This window comes from Centropristis striata, chromosome 19, assembly GCF_030273125.1.
Source record: "Centropristis striata isolate RG_2023a ecotype Rhode Island chromosome 19, C.striata_1.0, whole genome shotgun sequence".
Taxonomy (NCBI): domain Eukaryota; kingdom Metazoa; phylum Chordata; class Actinopteri; order Perciformes; family Serranidae; genus Centropristis; species Centropristis striata.
The window spans coordinates 11,511,424-11,525,903 of NC_081535.1; the positions used below are offsets into that span (position 1 = coordinate 11,511,424).

The 14,480-nt window shown below is 37.7% G+C and overlaps 1 protein-coding gene across 1 annotated transcript; it reads right to left on the reverse strand.

Moving 5' to 3' along the window:
* Positions 1-849: 849 nt before the first annotated feature.
* cdc37l1 (cell division cycle 37-like 1) lies at positions 850-13,944 on the reverse strand. The gene is made up of 7 exons (XM_059357752.1): positions 13,632-13,944; positions 10,664-10,963; positions 10,321-10,414; positions 9,451-9,566; positions 7,944-8,066; positions 7,546-7,719; positions 850-6,044 (listed from the first exon to the last, which is right to left on the reverse strand). Exons 1-7 carry the CDS (start codon positions 13,719-13,721, stop codon positions 5,928-5,930), a joined length of 1,014 nt encoding a protein of 337 aa, XP_059213735.1. The 5' UTR covers positions 13,722-13,944; the 3' UTR covers positions 850-5,927.
* Between the last annotated feature and the right edge of the window lie 536 nt (positions 13,945-14,480).

The window sequence follows — 14,480 nt, forward strand, 5'->3', positions numbered from 1 at the left end:
TCAATCCTTAAAATATGAATCCACAGAATTTAAAGATTGTCTTTTAACTTAATAATGTGCCTTTATGATGCCGGGAGACATCAAATATGAAGGTTACACTCATAAGAAATTTCTATTTTAGGTTTTCTAATTGCAATCATGAATTATTTTCCTAGTTAACGGCAGCCACACTGAAAAAAATAGTTTTCTTCATTAGAAATCCTTTAAAATCAATGTTGCATGAATTTTTTTGCCCCAGCATAGTAGCAGCGTATTGGGACTGCTTCTTATGCATTGGGTAATTACTAAAGGGAATTGTGCCATGCAATACAAATTACTGTAAATTAAGTGCCTTTTGCTGCTTTTAAAAATTGGACAGATAGCCCAGTGAATGTTGTTTGTAAATACTTTTTAAGAATAAGGACTACAGATTGATAATATATAACACTTCATTAAGAAAATTATTGTTTTAACCATCTTAAGTCTTAACTGTGTTGCCGCTGAAACACACCACATTGTTTCCATTTAACCAGGCGTTCCTTGTTGTGACCGTTTCTATACATGTATTCTGATATTTGCCACCTGAAAACTTAAAATGTGTTAACTTAAGACATTTAAAGCAGTTTGTACAGGGCTATCCTCTTCGTCAAAGATGTCACAGCATTCAAGGTCGATCAGCAGTTTTTTGTGTTTTTGCACTAAAGTCTTAAGAATATTTCACCCTGTTAAAAGCCACAGAAACGCTGACTCGCCTTGCACATGTACTGTAGCCTCATTTATTCAGTGAATGTTTCCTGAATTGTACTGTGTGTATTTCTTAAACACTTGAATGCATTGTTTAAAAAGCATATTTCCTCATAGACGACTTACAACTGTGTCATAAGTATTTATTATGAATCACAATAAACATCTGATACTAGTTACTGCACGTGGTATATTATTGTACACCAGAGTTACACAACCGGAAAACTTCGCAGTTAGTGTTTTAATTTGACTAATTTTGACAGTAACACACCTGCCTCCTAAAACAGACAGTTACAAGTAGCCGACTCCGATGATTCCGCATTATACCAACGCACAGCTTAAAAAAAAGAAAAGAAAGTATCAAAATTGACGCACCAGAAATAGTCTGTTTTTATCAGCTCCTACATTACCCACAATGCAACTGACCTACAACAATCTGTTGTAGATTTGGGTGTGTTATGCAAGTATTGAAAGAATTTAGGGTTGGCCCTAGTTCATTTTACTCAATTTTATCTGTCAGAGGAGCCCACAAAGAACTGTAGCAGATTACATGGAGGCTCATTCCTGCCAATAAAAGAAAAAAAATGTCCCATAAGTTACGATCAGAAACTTTTGAAATAATGACTTAGTATCTCAAAACAATGACAATATCTAGAAACTTAACCGAAATAAAGAATTATTTCGACAAATAACGACATGGTATCTCAGACTATCAACTTAGTATATAAAACCAATCAGAAACTTTCTCAAAATATTATTTCAAAATAACTTAGTTTCGTCACTGAACTAACGATGTATCTCAAAATACTGACTTAGTAGCTCAATATCAACTTTGTATCTCGAACTAACTACTTATAATCTTGAAATAATGAATCATTATCTCAAAATAAAGAAAAACTCTTAAAATCATGACTTACTTAACTTGAAATAATGGCTTAGTATATCAAAATAACATAGTATTTCGAAATAACGCAGTAGCTTGAAATACTGACTTTAACAGCTAGTATATTAAAATGAGATACAAAAAATGCAAAAACATTCCTATCACTATTACTTACTCATTTCAAAATAGACTCAGTATCTCAAGCAAATGAGAAACATTTCAAGACACCAAGATATTGTTTTGAGCAAGTTTCTCATTATGTTGCAACACAAAATCAGTATTTAAGGATACTAAGTCATCTCAACACAAGTCATTATTTTAATTACTTTCAGGATTTTTTTTTTCATTACATCAGCAGAAAATGACTTCCATAATTCTACAAGACACGTTTAACTCTTGTTTATAAGAGAAGACAAGTCTTACAGTGTCCTACTGTTAAAAAATTGCGGATCATTTCCTTAAAGCTCTGCAACAGAAACTCTTCCATTTACAAATTTTATAATAGCTTTTAAATAATTTAGGATGCTGAGACATCAAGGACACTGGCCACAGGTTTAGTTCAACAGCTTAAGCCATACAGTTATTTTGCATAGTTGAAAAGTCACTGGACAAAAAAAGAGAGAAGAAATACATAAGACCACTACAGCACATTGGTTTAGCTTCACTGCTTACAATACTGCTGTTTAGTTTACAGTATTTAGGATACTTGTTATATGTGAACTGCCCCATATCGGTTCTGTGCAGAGCAGAACAAAACCTGTGAAATAATAAAATAACAGTAGCTTGAAGTCATAAACACATGTATTGTACTTTAATGCTTCGTATGGTGTCTTTAATTCCACAGTCTGCAGTAAAAATCTTACTGATTGTGTCGCTCAGCAGATTCTCACGTTAATTTTGGCTCTTTCTGGTAAATAAAGATGATAATTATCAAGGGGAAGATTAATTGGAAGCCTCATAAATATGGCAAAAGCTCCCTCAAACACAAAAAAATAGTGAACAACAGGATACAAAAACTAAAACAAAATGTCACACAATTCAAAACTGGGGGTAAAACTAAAGCCTGCTTGTTAAATAAAAACATACAGAATTTATGATTAAATTCTGGATGACTGGGAACACAACAAAAAAAAGGGACAAAATCATAATACGGTATGAGGAAGAATAATAAAGGCAAGTGCTTCAAACACTCCTACTCAGCCTCTTTTTTAAAATGTTTCTTTTTTTTTAAACGGCAGAGAAATATAAAGTGCAGGACACATTCAGATGCAGAGTTACTTTCTGCAAACAAACATACAGCAAGTCTCTTTGTTGAGCGTTCAGCCCTTTTCCCCCCTCCCCTCCTTCTCAGATCTACATCCAAGAATATTGAACGTTTACAAACACACCACTGACAGTTTGTACAGAGCACTTGTATAAGGAAACTGGCGGTAGTAGTTCGGTTTCAGATGCTGTACTGTAGATGGCAAGCTGGTTAGGAAAATGTAAGCTTGTGTTACTCTGGCTCGTCACTGAACCAGAAAGAATAAAACACATGCAGGCCTTGTAAACCCTTTCACTTCCATCACCTGTGTGCCGGATGAAATTTGAGGCTTTGATTATGTGATTGCCTCTCAAGATAAACTCACAGAAGGAAAAGCACTGGGATGAATAATAAACTGAACAGACAACCCCCTTTTATCTTACATTAGCATGCTTCTTGCACACAGATCACCAATAAGATTGTCTCAAAATCAAAACTCATTAAATCGGGCCGACCTTGTCCCGTTAAAATGCTTAAATGCATCAAGATATGAGTGATTAATCATGTAATAAATGCTGAGTTATAGTCTCACAACAGCATGCACTATTGTCTTCAGCTCATTGTGTGTATTTGCCTAATGTTAAGCTGCTTAAATAAATAAGCAGCCAACTCCCAGTCTGAAAGGCTGAATTATTTCTGTTACAGAGGACAATACGGTGCAAGCAAATGCAGCCAACTCTGGCCATCATCTTCTGTTGTTGTAGGTGGACTAAAAGCTAAATATACTGATTTTCCAGTGATTTTGAATGCTTTATATGAACTGGGATTCATGTTTGTCTGCAGTTAAGACACTAGAATCAAGTCTGAATGTCAAAGATGCATGTAAATGGCAGATTTAAAGGAGGAAGTCTAATTACTTGTGCATTTCAATCTTCTCCAGACAACTCAAGGAATACTTTTTTCCCTTAACCCTTCAACATTAAAACCACTATTGTACATGCTCTGACCTTCATGAGCCATCCAGCGAAGTGTCAAGGATTACAAATAATTTTTATTAATTTTAGAACTCTTGTAAGCAACAAGAGAGGCAGATCTCGGCAGCCTTTCTGGCACAATGATCTTTTTTGTGACATACAAATCAAAACCTCTGCACCAAAAGCTACCTTCATGAAGCATCCCTGTACCAGCTAACTGAGTGGCCACCCACACACACACATTCTGCATTATTTATCCTCTCTGATAATGAGCCTGGGAGACAAGTGGGCTGTGTTCAACTTCATACAAGTACATCAGCTGTGTCTGAAAGCTGTAAGAGCCGAGGCCAGCAGGGTGAACATGATCTCTTTCAAACAAACCTGTTTACGCTGATTATTTTCATACTAACCTAACGAGTTAAATGCTGCAGAAAAACACAAATCTGGCTTACCACAAATGGATGAAGACATTTCCTATCAAACGCAAACAAACTGCTCTCTGCTCATTTGCATGAGCTTTCAGTAATAAATGAATGAAAAAATAAAAGCTGTGAGGCAACACGTCTTTATCAAATGACTGAAAATGTGGAATTCACAACACTGCCTTCGCCTTCAAGTAAACTGTATCATTTGCAAATGTTTTCCTGTTGATCAAAATCAAAGCTGCTGAACGTCTACATTCTTCCTATTTTACAGTAGTTCCTGTATCCTGGCACATGATCAGGTACTTTAAAATTTTACTTTCAGACACTTTGCCTTAATACCGTATAGCAGATTATCCACTCTAGCAGGCTGTTTCTATGAAATGTTAACCACTAACCAGGGCTGTACCAAATATCTGTTGTTTTTTTAAACATTTGCAGCTTCCATTGAGATTTCCAAATGAAGCTTCAAATGTCTGTTGTCTTATATTATGTCAAAGTGCTGAGCATCATAAGGACACAGACCATTACAAATGATTTAAAATGTCCATATTAAATATATTTTTCTATCATATCTTTCACAATATTGCAAAACCAGCACACATGCTATCTTGTCACACACGGCGTTAGGGATACAAAATGATCTATATTCGGAAAGAAGATTTTTGCCATTTCGGCCAGCTCTTAAATCGTCATGCTAAAAAAAAAAGGGAAAAAAAGAACATTTGAAAAATTTTAAAAAACTTAAACAAAATCCACAATTTGAATAAAGTGTGATGAAAAGCTATATAAATGTAATTTATTGTGCTGTTAAATTGTTGCTAGACTGCCCCCTTATGTACAGGTGCATGCCTGGAAGTGGCAGAGCAAACCACAGTGAAACAGTTAAAAAAAAAAGACAAATACGAATTGAAGCCGATAATTTCAATGTATTAAATACATATTTTTTAAATATTTTTTTTAAAACTTTGCAATGGTCTAGTTATTAGAAAAACAGAAAAAATCTGAGCAGCATTCAAATGTTGATCCAAAATTTTAATGTCAACATTATGAGAGAAGATTCAAACTAATAAAAGTTTTGTTCATTATTCAATCAACTATTTGGTACAGCCCTACCATTAACCAACACTTATACCACACAGGATACAATGCAGCCCATCTGTCAGTCATGATTCATTAGCAGCTATAACAATACTCGTGAGATGTGCACTGACCTGACTCCTACTTCAAGCTAATTTCCAACAGACTTTATTAGTGTAATAGTCTTTGTGTTGTCTGGATTTAATTTGAGTTGACTCTGTTTCTTTTGCTTCCATGTAAGGATGTTCCTCTTTTTCAGGAGAAATAAAAAAAAGGAAACAGCCTGGATTGATATCAGAATGCCATCTGTAAAACCAGGGTTATGGCACAGCACATGCTTTTAGCTCACAAGAAACACTGCAGGAACCAGCTCGCCAGATGCCAACCACAGTGGCATAATACCGACAGCAATGAAAAATGTTTGACTCAGCAAAACATTATCTCCTGCAGCGTTAAAGAAGGACCATGTCTCCTTTTATTCCTGCTCTGCACTGCGGTTATTCAGCCTGCTCTGCTGTGTTAAAGAAGGCCTTAAAACTGAGCTTGTTCCTAAATGTGGAGGCGAAGAGATGGAGGAGAAGAAGGGGACGGTCCTACAATCCCTAGGAGGTCTCCATCATGCGTATATCGTCCGTTTCTGTAGCTTCGTTCTTTGTCCACCTCCCTGTGCTTGTCCACAGTCCAGCCTCTAAGCAACGCTTTACAGGATACTCTGCCACCTAGTGGAAGGAGAGGAAGACAGGAGGGGCCCAAGGAGGATCAAAAAACATTTACAGGTGATGCTTGTCGTGCACAAATCAAAATCAGAAATAGGGTGAGATGGAGCTGGAGAGACACTGTGTGGGATTAACCTTCTGCTGCCTAGTTAGAGGATTATAACGGTTATGTAACTGCACTCTGCCTCTTTAACATTTAATGCCCTAATCTGAGCTGAAACTAGACTTCTGATAGTGACTTTATACATTTTTTCTCTGCAGTGATGTTCACCATGAACTAAAATGATTCAAACTTGTGCTTTTCATTATCAAGAGAAGCTTCTCATGTCCCTTCAGTTCAAACTGAGGCAAAGAGAGATGCTACGAGGAAAACAGCACGAATCCCAAAGCAGGACCAGGGAAGCTGAGCCTCGCTTTCAACAGGCTCGATCACATTCCTGGGTAACCATCTTTCCTCTGTGGGAGAAGGGGAGGATGTTTTTTTTTCTTTTCTCTGAGTAGATGTTTGGCAGCTAGTCAAGCTGTGGGGCCAACAGAGGGGACGAGGCCTCATTCACTCTCTCCGACAAAAGGCTTTCAAACTACAAAGTATCAGGTTCAAGTCTGTGGAGGAGAACTTTCACACTCTAATGAAATAAGTAATCTAATGTCTGTTGTTAGACAATTTCAGAGAGTTCAGGGAGTATTTGTCACATTGTGATACATCTGTTTTTTGTTACTCGACAGAGCAGAGTTCCACTAATGTATCTAGGAAGTATGATCATGCAAAATAATGAGCTCTGATGTCTGTGTGGATTCTCTGTGATACCTGAGCTGCTGACATGATGATTGGGAGAAAGAGACAAAAACTGATGGCAGAAATTTTCTAATGTTTGGACTTCGAAAAGTATATGCAAACATGAATATAAAGTCATGGAAAAAAAATTATACCATTGTTTTCTTTAAATTCTTGTTCATTTTAATGCCCGCTACAAATAAAGGTACATTAGTTCTTAAATTAAACTCTTATGAGCTATTTTTGTTGTTATCATTATATTTGTCCAAACAAATGTACCTTTATTTGTACCGGGCATTAAAATGAACAAGAAATTAAAGAAAACAATGGTCTAATATTTTTTACATGACATATTTTTTCAATATGTATATATTGAAAAGCAGATTCATCAATTTAGCCACATTTGAGATGTCTGAGAAATTAAATTTATTGTTTATTCCCTTTTGCACTACTCCTAGGTTATCAAGTTCCAGCTTGAGATTTCACAGCACTAGCAAGCACATTTGACCGAGTCACTAAAAGTGAGGATGTTCTGTCTAGTTTCTATTATAATGCAGAAGTTGGCATTTCAAATTGAGGCAGACAGCAAAAAGGCTGTCTGGTGCCACTTTCAACATCAGCATACAACTAAAGAGGAGCACTACAACATACAACAGCTCAATGATGCCACCCAACAGCGGTGTTGGGTAACTGCAGCAGCATGTGAAAAAAAGAAGAAGAAGAACTTACTGGAGATAAAGAGTCTAGGGCTTCTTTGGGGTCAAGTCTGCAGTTTGTGCCGGTTTTCTGTTGTTCGACGTTGTTGGGTATATCACCTCTTGACTTGACAGCGCAGTCCTTCACCCTGTGTTTAAAGGCCTCAAGCTCCGTACGGAAGACTTCTAAGTAGACTTCTTGTCCTTCCTACAACCAACGCAACAACATCAGGAAAACAGGCTGCATCAAAGAAATATCTTTCTAAAAAGGAATTTAGTTTTTAAATTTCTTTCAGGCATAGAGCCTTACCCTACACATCCCTACATTCAACAGAATGACAACCACAGATAGGAACACATGGATTTGTAGTACATTCTCATACACAAAGACACAGACACACAGTATTAGTCAAATAATAAGCTGTGTCTTACTTTGGCTTTGTGGAAGAATTGTCTGAAGCAGCCTCGAGGATCCTGCTGAGAGTTCGAGGCCATCTCCAGGATGAACTGCATGACTACAGCTTGGTGCGCCACCTGCTCCATCAGTGCTTCTTTCTGCAGGACAATACCAAATTTTAGACCCGCGGGAGCGCTGGCACTCATGGCCAACTTTATGTCCTTTAGAGTATGTCTTGATATCTTCTCGGGCTTAATAACACTCCAAAGTTTTCAAAGGATCCCTTTAGTTTTGGCCTCAAGATATCTGAATAAAAATGGGTTCCAAGGGTACAGATGATCAAACTACAGATGTAGAGCATTCAGAGGACATAAGGCTTTTAGGTATACTGGCATAAGGGGATTTTCCGCAGTTTGCAGAACAGAAGTGCTCACCATCCAAGAGCGAAAAAAAATGATTTCAGAAATCTCCAATTGTCTACCAAATCACAGTATTCATTTTCTGTGGTGTTTCTCAAGGTCTAAAGTGACTCAGTTGGTAGAGCGGGATGCCCATCAATCGGAGGTGTGTGAATTAATTCCCGATGGTGGCGATGGGACCGTTTAGGGTAGCCTCTGCCACCAGTATGAATGTGTGTGTGAATGGGTGAATGAGCGCTGCCTGTAGTGTAAAGCGCTTTGTGTGGTCACAAAGCGACTAGAAAAGAACTATATAAGTGCAGGTCCATTTACCATAAGTACCTTAATGTGGTATTTGGAGGAATTTTTGCCCCTTTGAACATTTTTTTCATCAATTCTCTGGTGGTCGAAACAATAATTGCTGCAACTACTAATGAGACATAACTGCTCATACGAATGGCCATCATGTACATACTTGGTGCCTAAACAACACAATGCTTCTTACTAATTTAAGAATAGAACAACTTGACACATTGTGTGTCAGATTCCCAGCTTTCAGATGATGCACACCACTTCAATGTACCAACTCCTGTTGACCTGCTACCTCCCCCTCAACACCTCCTGCACTATGGTTAATTCTGTACTTTCCAACACCTTCATATTGTGTGACGACAATCACAAGTCACATATGGGACTAAAAAAGCACATGAGGCCATTTCTTTATTTGGGAGTGTAACACTCAGCACCAAGTGCAAAGGGGACAGCTTAACATATCTGAATAACACATTTCAAAAAGTACCCAAAATTGCATACTGAAGGAAGCTATTTAATGATGCTAATTGTATATTGTTGCTTCTGTTTCATGGTCCTGGTTTTGTGCATGCTGGCTCACTGGGACACTTACAGTAAACAGATCAATTTTCAATAGTGTACGTGCTCAGACACACGTTCCATATTACAGCTTTTCAGGTTTGACTGCTTTCCATAGTTGTTATTTTGTTTTTTGACAGAAACCAAGCTCTCTGCCTTGGGGGCCTAAACTATATCAGGCTGTGATTTCACAGACTATAGGTTTTTATTGTTGAGGTATTGTTGATAATAAAAAAGATCAAATAACACCAGGCTGATCCTTTCAGTACATTACCCCTTCTTGCTGTAGTCTCATGCACCACAGAATCAAATAGTTGGCCGTTTCCTCACAGATGAGCTGAGGCATGTCTGCAAGGAACCGCTGACTGTCGTCCCATCTCCGCAACATACCTGACAAATGGATAAGGACATTGATTTATGTTTTCTAAAGATAAAAAAAGGCCAGAAGGGTGATTTTACATGTTAAACAATCATCAAAGAAAACTGTTAATAAAACAGATGTGAACGTTTCTGACAAGAGTATACGTTTTAAGAGTATTAATTTTGTTTAATTTGGGCACTTTAACCTCACATAGTACAGTTAATCTTGTTTCCTTTTGTTTAGAATTGGAACACCTTATAAGAAGTTAGTAGCTGTATTTTACATTAATCTCGATCCTTCTCCAAATCATTCGTCATGTGTTGTGTCATGTGTCATGTGTTGATTAAGGGAGACAACTTAATAAAATTAATCTAGTTTTTTTTAAATGTTTGTAGGGAAAAAGCTGAAAGTACAGATTGTGACATGCAGTACAAACTGCCTTGCTGACTAGAGGCACAAACATTTACATACAAAGTAATGATTGGCATTAAACCCCCACTGCAGTTAAAATCATTCTATTATTGACAAGGGGCAAGATTTGGGGGAAGAACAGTTGGCGACTTGTCTTCTAGCACCACAGTTGGGCGTTATGTGTTGAGATAAAATTCCTGCATAAAATATAATCATTCAAGTATGCACATGAAAACTAAATATGCTCTGCTCCAGAAAAGCTGGACAACAAACCCGGCCAAAACTTCTGACAGTCATCAAGCAACAAGTTGAAGAAATAAAGGATGACAATGTATACAACTAAAAACAATCTAGCTTTGTCGCCTCACTTACCAAAATGCCTGAGCTGTTGGTCATACTTTTGGAGAAACGTCTTGCATTTGTCCTGATCCATTTCTACAGGTTGATTTTGAACATTGATGATACTCTGGAAGAGAGGGAAGACTTTGACTTACTGCTGACAACGTTATTAAATGGTTAGCAGACAGTGCTGTAGGTACAGACAGTTAGATAAGAATAGGAAAATATTAATAGACATCACTCTTTATAATTGTTCTCTTGAAATCTTTTTAGGAGATCCACATTCCAGTCATGATTGTGTTTGTTTTTAATTTTCTATGCCAGCTTTATGTGTCACAATAGCTTACTTAACGGTGAAGAAAAAGTGTTTTCTGACCTTATCAAAGACGTCCCAACTTCCAACAGCTCCGAGCACAGGACTGCGGCTGGGTTCCTGACCTCCCAGTATGCTCTCCTTGCGGCGCCACTCCTCCTCAGTGTGTGTGAGTTCGCTGGGGCAGACCAGAGTCCGAGCACGTTCCTGCTCCAGGGACTCGGAGCTGTGGACGCCGAGAGAGCATAGCTGATCCTGGGCTTCGGCCAGTCTCCAGCTGGACACGATGGAGGCCTTCACACAGCGCTGCTGACTCTGGCACAATGACGCCATGGCACAATCACAAAGGTGCGATGATGGAGACTGGGGTGAGGTAAATGGAAGAAAGAGAGATTAGGACTATGAGAGAAATGGAACATATTGTCACAGTCAAATTTACAGTAAATTTAACAACATACATATTTTTTCAAGCAGTGACAACAATGCTTTTAAAAGACCAAAAACCTTGAAAATAACTGATAATTCAATATTTTTGTAATTTTAAAAAGAAGTTCAATGCCTGTTTATGAACATCTGCAGGCAATTTTTTTTGATTTAATGAGCAATTAAAGATGGATGATTTAATATTTTGTAACTCTGAGCTAACCAAATTTGACACCCCAATTCTGATTCTTCAAATCTTGTTTTATCTGTAATGTACATAAAAGTAACTTCACAAACATATCTTGCCTTTTATAGAAGCATTTAATTTAAGATATCAAATTAAATGCTTCATCTGTCAAATCATATAAATAATAAATACTCATTAGTGCTGACCAGCCGCTGCCCCCTACTGTATCAGAGTCTGCAGATGCTGTGCTTGCCAGGACAATTAAATCAATTTGGCTTTGTATTATTCACCGGTAATTTATCAGCTTTTTCATTATAGGACTAATACATAACATAAATTTCCCATTATCAGCCGATAATTTATTGGCCCAAATTATATTGTGAATGCCTAACACAATGTGCTTTGTGCAAATTTGAGCAGGCAAATACTACCTACCACAGTGTTTGGTACACCTCAAATTTTCACCTGCTACTTTCTGTTTCTCCACAAACCAACGCTGATGCAAGTTGGCCAAGACTTTCACAGAGCCCAGATGGTGAATGCACTTTGGTTTTAAATCTAGACTGATGTAAAGATAGCAGTGCCTTGTGTGGGAACCTGAGGATACTCTCCTTTGCAAAGGGGGTGAAGGGTCCAAGCTTTAAACATAGAATAGAGGACACATCTACAGTGAAACGAAATAAAAAATGTTTAACAGGTTCTGCATATTTAAGAATCCTATGAAAGTGTGCTTTATTTTGTTAATCTCCCAACATTAAGTTCAGATAGTACATGCAAGTACCCACAAGCGGAGGTCACATTAACATCCCCCTGGTGCTGTTATCTCTAAATGGCTTGCCTTTTAAGTTTTAATTTCTTACATTTCCTTTCTCCCAAAGTATATATAGTCTGAATATATTGTTTTGCCCAAAAAACAACTGGTTTTGCTGTCAGTGAACGGCTGACACCTACAAAATGCCAGTCATAGGCTTTTTAGCTTTCATGACCACAACCATGCTGTATTTGGTACAGGGTGGGGCTAGAGAGCTAAAAATAAAGCCTTGTTTCCATTTTGTTTATAGCTACCAAAGCAGCCAAATGCTTTTTCTAGGTAACAACAGACACACAGCTGTCAGTTTCTGAGAATATCGGGGACCTGAGGGAATAATGAAGCTGCTGCTGCCCCATGTCTTGTTGTAGCCGCTAATCTCACCATCCCACAAATGGATGAGCTCTTTCTGGCGCTGATTTCAGCCATGTCCTGCCAGGGTGATGACACAGCAAGTGACCAGTTTTCTTTATAACCACCGGGTACAGTGGAACATAGCATGAGGTCAGCATTAACTCTATGGAGTCTGGGGCTATTTTGTCGATTTTTTAATCCTCATCATCCTGCCTGTATACACCACTTAAAAAATGTTTAACGTTGGGGTTTTTTTCAGCACAACCTCACCTATATGACCTAATAATAATTTATTTTTGATTCTGACTTACTGGATCAACATTTTGAACTAAAAAGAAACAAAGAAAAACCAACATAAATGTGATCTTGTGATTGTGTGTGATCCTGTCATCCAACTCTGGTTCTTATTCTAGTGGGACTTCATTTATTTATTTGTGTGTATGTTTAGCGTACCAATTTTGGTAATTTTGTGTCTTTATAAGTCATTTTGTGTCTTTTTTGGTAATTTTGTGTCTTTTGTTATGTCCTTTTTAGTTTTATTGTGTTTCTTTTTTAGTAATTTTGTAGTATAGTTGTATAGTCATTTTGGGCAATTTTTTGGTAATTTTGTGTCTTTTTAGTCCTTTATTCCAACATAAAATTTGATTATGAATCTTTTTTTAACTTTGAAAACACAATCATGCTCAATAAAGAATTTTAAATGTTGCCAATGTGAACAAAGGTTGCAAATATAACACATACAAGGGTTACATCCAGTTACATAATTTTATACAAAATATATTTGACCTTGTCTCCAGTTTTACTTGATATATCATCATCAAACTGAAACTGGCCTCATGGAGTTTCAAGCCAGTTCTTTAGAGGTAAATTTACAGTAGGGCTCCACCCTGCTTTGTTTTTACGTCTGGGTGTCATGAAGAAGTCATGCTTTGGCTCTTTTGGAGACTCCAGAGGATTTAACTCTGGCATGCAGCCTGGACACTGGTGGTATGGATGTTGTGAGTTATTGGCTAAAATGTGCCAGCTAGGTAGCTAATAAGACAATAACAGAAAATGTAGAAAGTGGGCAACTAAAAACATGACAGTTAAAAAACAGATACACAAACGTTGCTTACTGTAAAGCAACTGAAGTGGGCATAAAATCACTCTGATCCACAAACAGGTTTAGCAGAGCTAATTAGCATGCCTTAATACCGTTAAGTTAGTTACCTCTGCGATATATTTTGCCAACAACCCGACCTCTAGCATGAGCTAATTACCTGCTGGTTAGGATAAACTCCGCTGGTGCTGTTGACTGTTGAAGATGGGTCAATGCTCGACTCCTCGCCGTGGTTACACAGCCACTCCATCTCTGCTCAGGGGTCCGCTAGCCAATGCTAGCTGTGTTGAAGGAGCACACACAGTGTTGCTCTGTGTGGTCAGCGCTCTGTGACAGTTATAAATGATCTAAATGCCAGTATGAGAAGTCAGCAGAGCCGACTGGGGGATATGATGCAGCGCAGCGAGGAGTTCAGCTCCTGTAAATAGCAACGTTAGCAACAACACTTATTGCTCCAAGTCTTCTTCTTCGGCTTCTCCTTTCATGTAGACGCCGTCGTCTTCTTCTTCTTCTTTTGAGTTTTATCGGCGGTTGGCAGACCAACGTACAGGTGCATTACCGCCACCTACTGGACTGGAGTGTGGAGCAGTAGATTGACAGGAAAATAAGGAGAGAAAATAATAATACTGATAAAATAAAAAAATAAAGTAATAATAATAATAATAATAAAATATATGATATATATATTTATATGATAAATAAATGATTTAACGGGAAAAGGGGAAAACAATAGTGTAACTAATAGCATTTACAATTCAAATATAAATAATTAAATACATAACTAAATTCTCTCCCTAAGTCCTGTTTCCCCCCAGGTAATTAAATAGGGGCTCATTTTCTTTGCATGATTTTTTTCCCAAGAAGACTTTCCAGGGTGTTATTGTGTTTCCCATACTGGGCATCGTACATTTTACATTCTACCAGCACATGTTTGACTGTTTCTGGTTCACTGCAGTGGCTTCCAAGTATTCTTCTTCGCTGGATTAAAAGGAGGTTGGCATCCAGTTTA